At 48.3% G+C, this 768-nt stretch overlaps 1 protein-coding gene across 1 annotated transcript; it reads left to right on the top strand.

The window, feature by feature from the left end:
• Window positions 1–5: 5 nt before the first annotated feature.
• Window positions 6–759, top strand: LOC111240287 (phytanoyl-CoA dioxygenase domain-containing protein 1-like; the record flags this gene model as incomplete). Its single annotated transcript, XM_022770243.1, has 3 exons — window positions 6–259; window positions 343–434; window positions 620–759. Coding segments are annotated over 3 exons (486 nt in total), but the record flags the coding sequence as incomplete, so codon positions are not given.
• Between the last annotated feature and the right edge of the window lie 9 nt (window positions 760–768).

Here is a 768-nt window from a genome sequence, read left to right on the forward strand (position 1 = left end):
AAGAGTACACCCAGTACAGCCTCCACAATGTTCACCTTCAGCATCCGTGGGTGATGGGTTTGGCCAAACACCCTCAAATCATGCGAGTGGTCAGAGCCATCCTGGGCCCCGACGTCATCCTGCTGGACTCCCGCTTCATCTGCAAATACCCAGCACTCAAACCAGCCAACATCCAGGAGAACGAAGAAGGTGAAACCAACCCCGATGGGAGTATTGGAGAGAATGAACTTCCATACGTGGCCTGGCATCAGGATATGAGGTAGATTTTAGATACTGAAAAAAACACTGGAAGGTTTTGTTTTGCATCATTTTGTTTTCTAACTGTAATTGTTGCGTTCACAGGTACTGGGGTATTGCTGGCGGCCCTGTTCTCTCTGTGTGGCTCGCTTTCGATGACTCACTGAAAGAGAACGGAGCCCTTCGGGTCATCCCAGGTACCTCAGCTGCTCATTTATGCTTCTCTTGCACATTTATCCCTTTAGCAACTGTCCTGGTGAAACGTTAAAGAAAAGTGTTACCTTATTTTCCATCATGTGTGGAATAACAACACTAGATTTACTTCATGAAATCAACAACCTGTTTCACAGAGTTGAGCCTTTTGTTCTTTGTGTGCCTGAAGGCAGCCACTGCTCTGGGATGTTGCCTCATCGTCAAGCCATCCGCCCTGGAAACATGCTGTCAGTCAACCAGGAAATCCCAGAGGAGCTGGTGCAGGCTGATGAAGCTGTGTTTTGCCCTCTCTTGGCTGGGCAGATGTCTGTGAGTTCA

This window comes from Seriola dumerili, unplaced genomic scaffold, assembly GCF_002260705.1.
Source record: "Seriola dumerili isolate Sdu_G_001 unplaced genomic scaffold, Sdu_1.0 BDQW01032211.1, whole genome shotgun sequence".
Taxonomy (NCBI): Eukaryota; Metazoa; Chordata; class Actinopteri; order Carangiformes; family Carangidae; genus Seriola; species Seriola dumerili.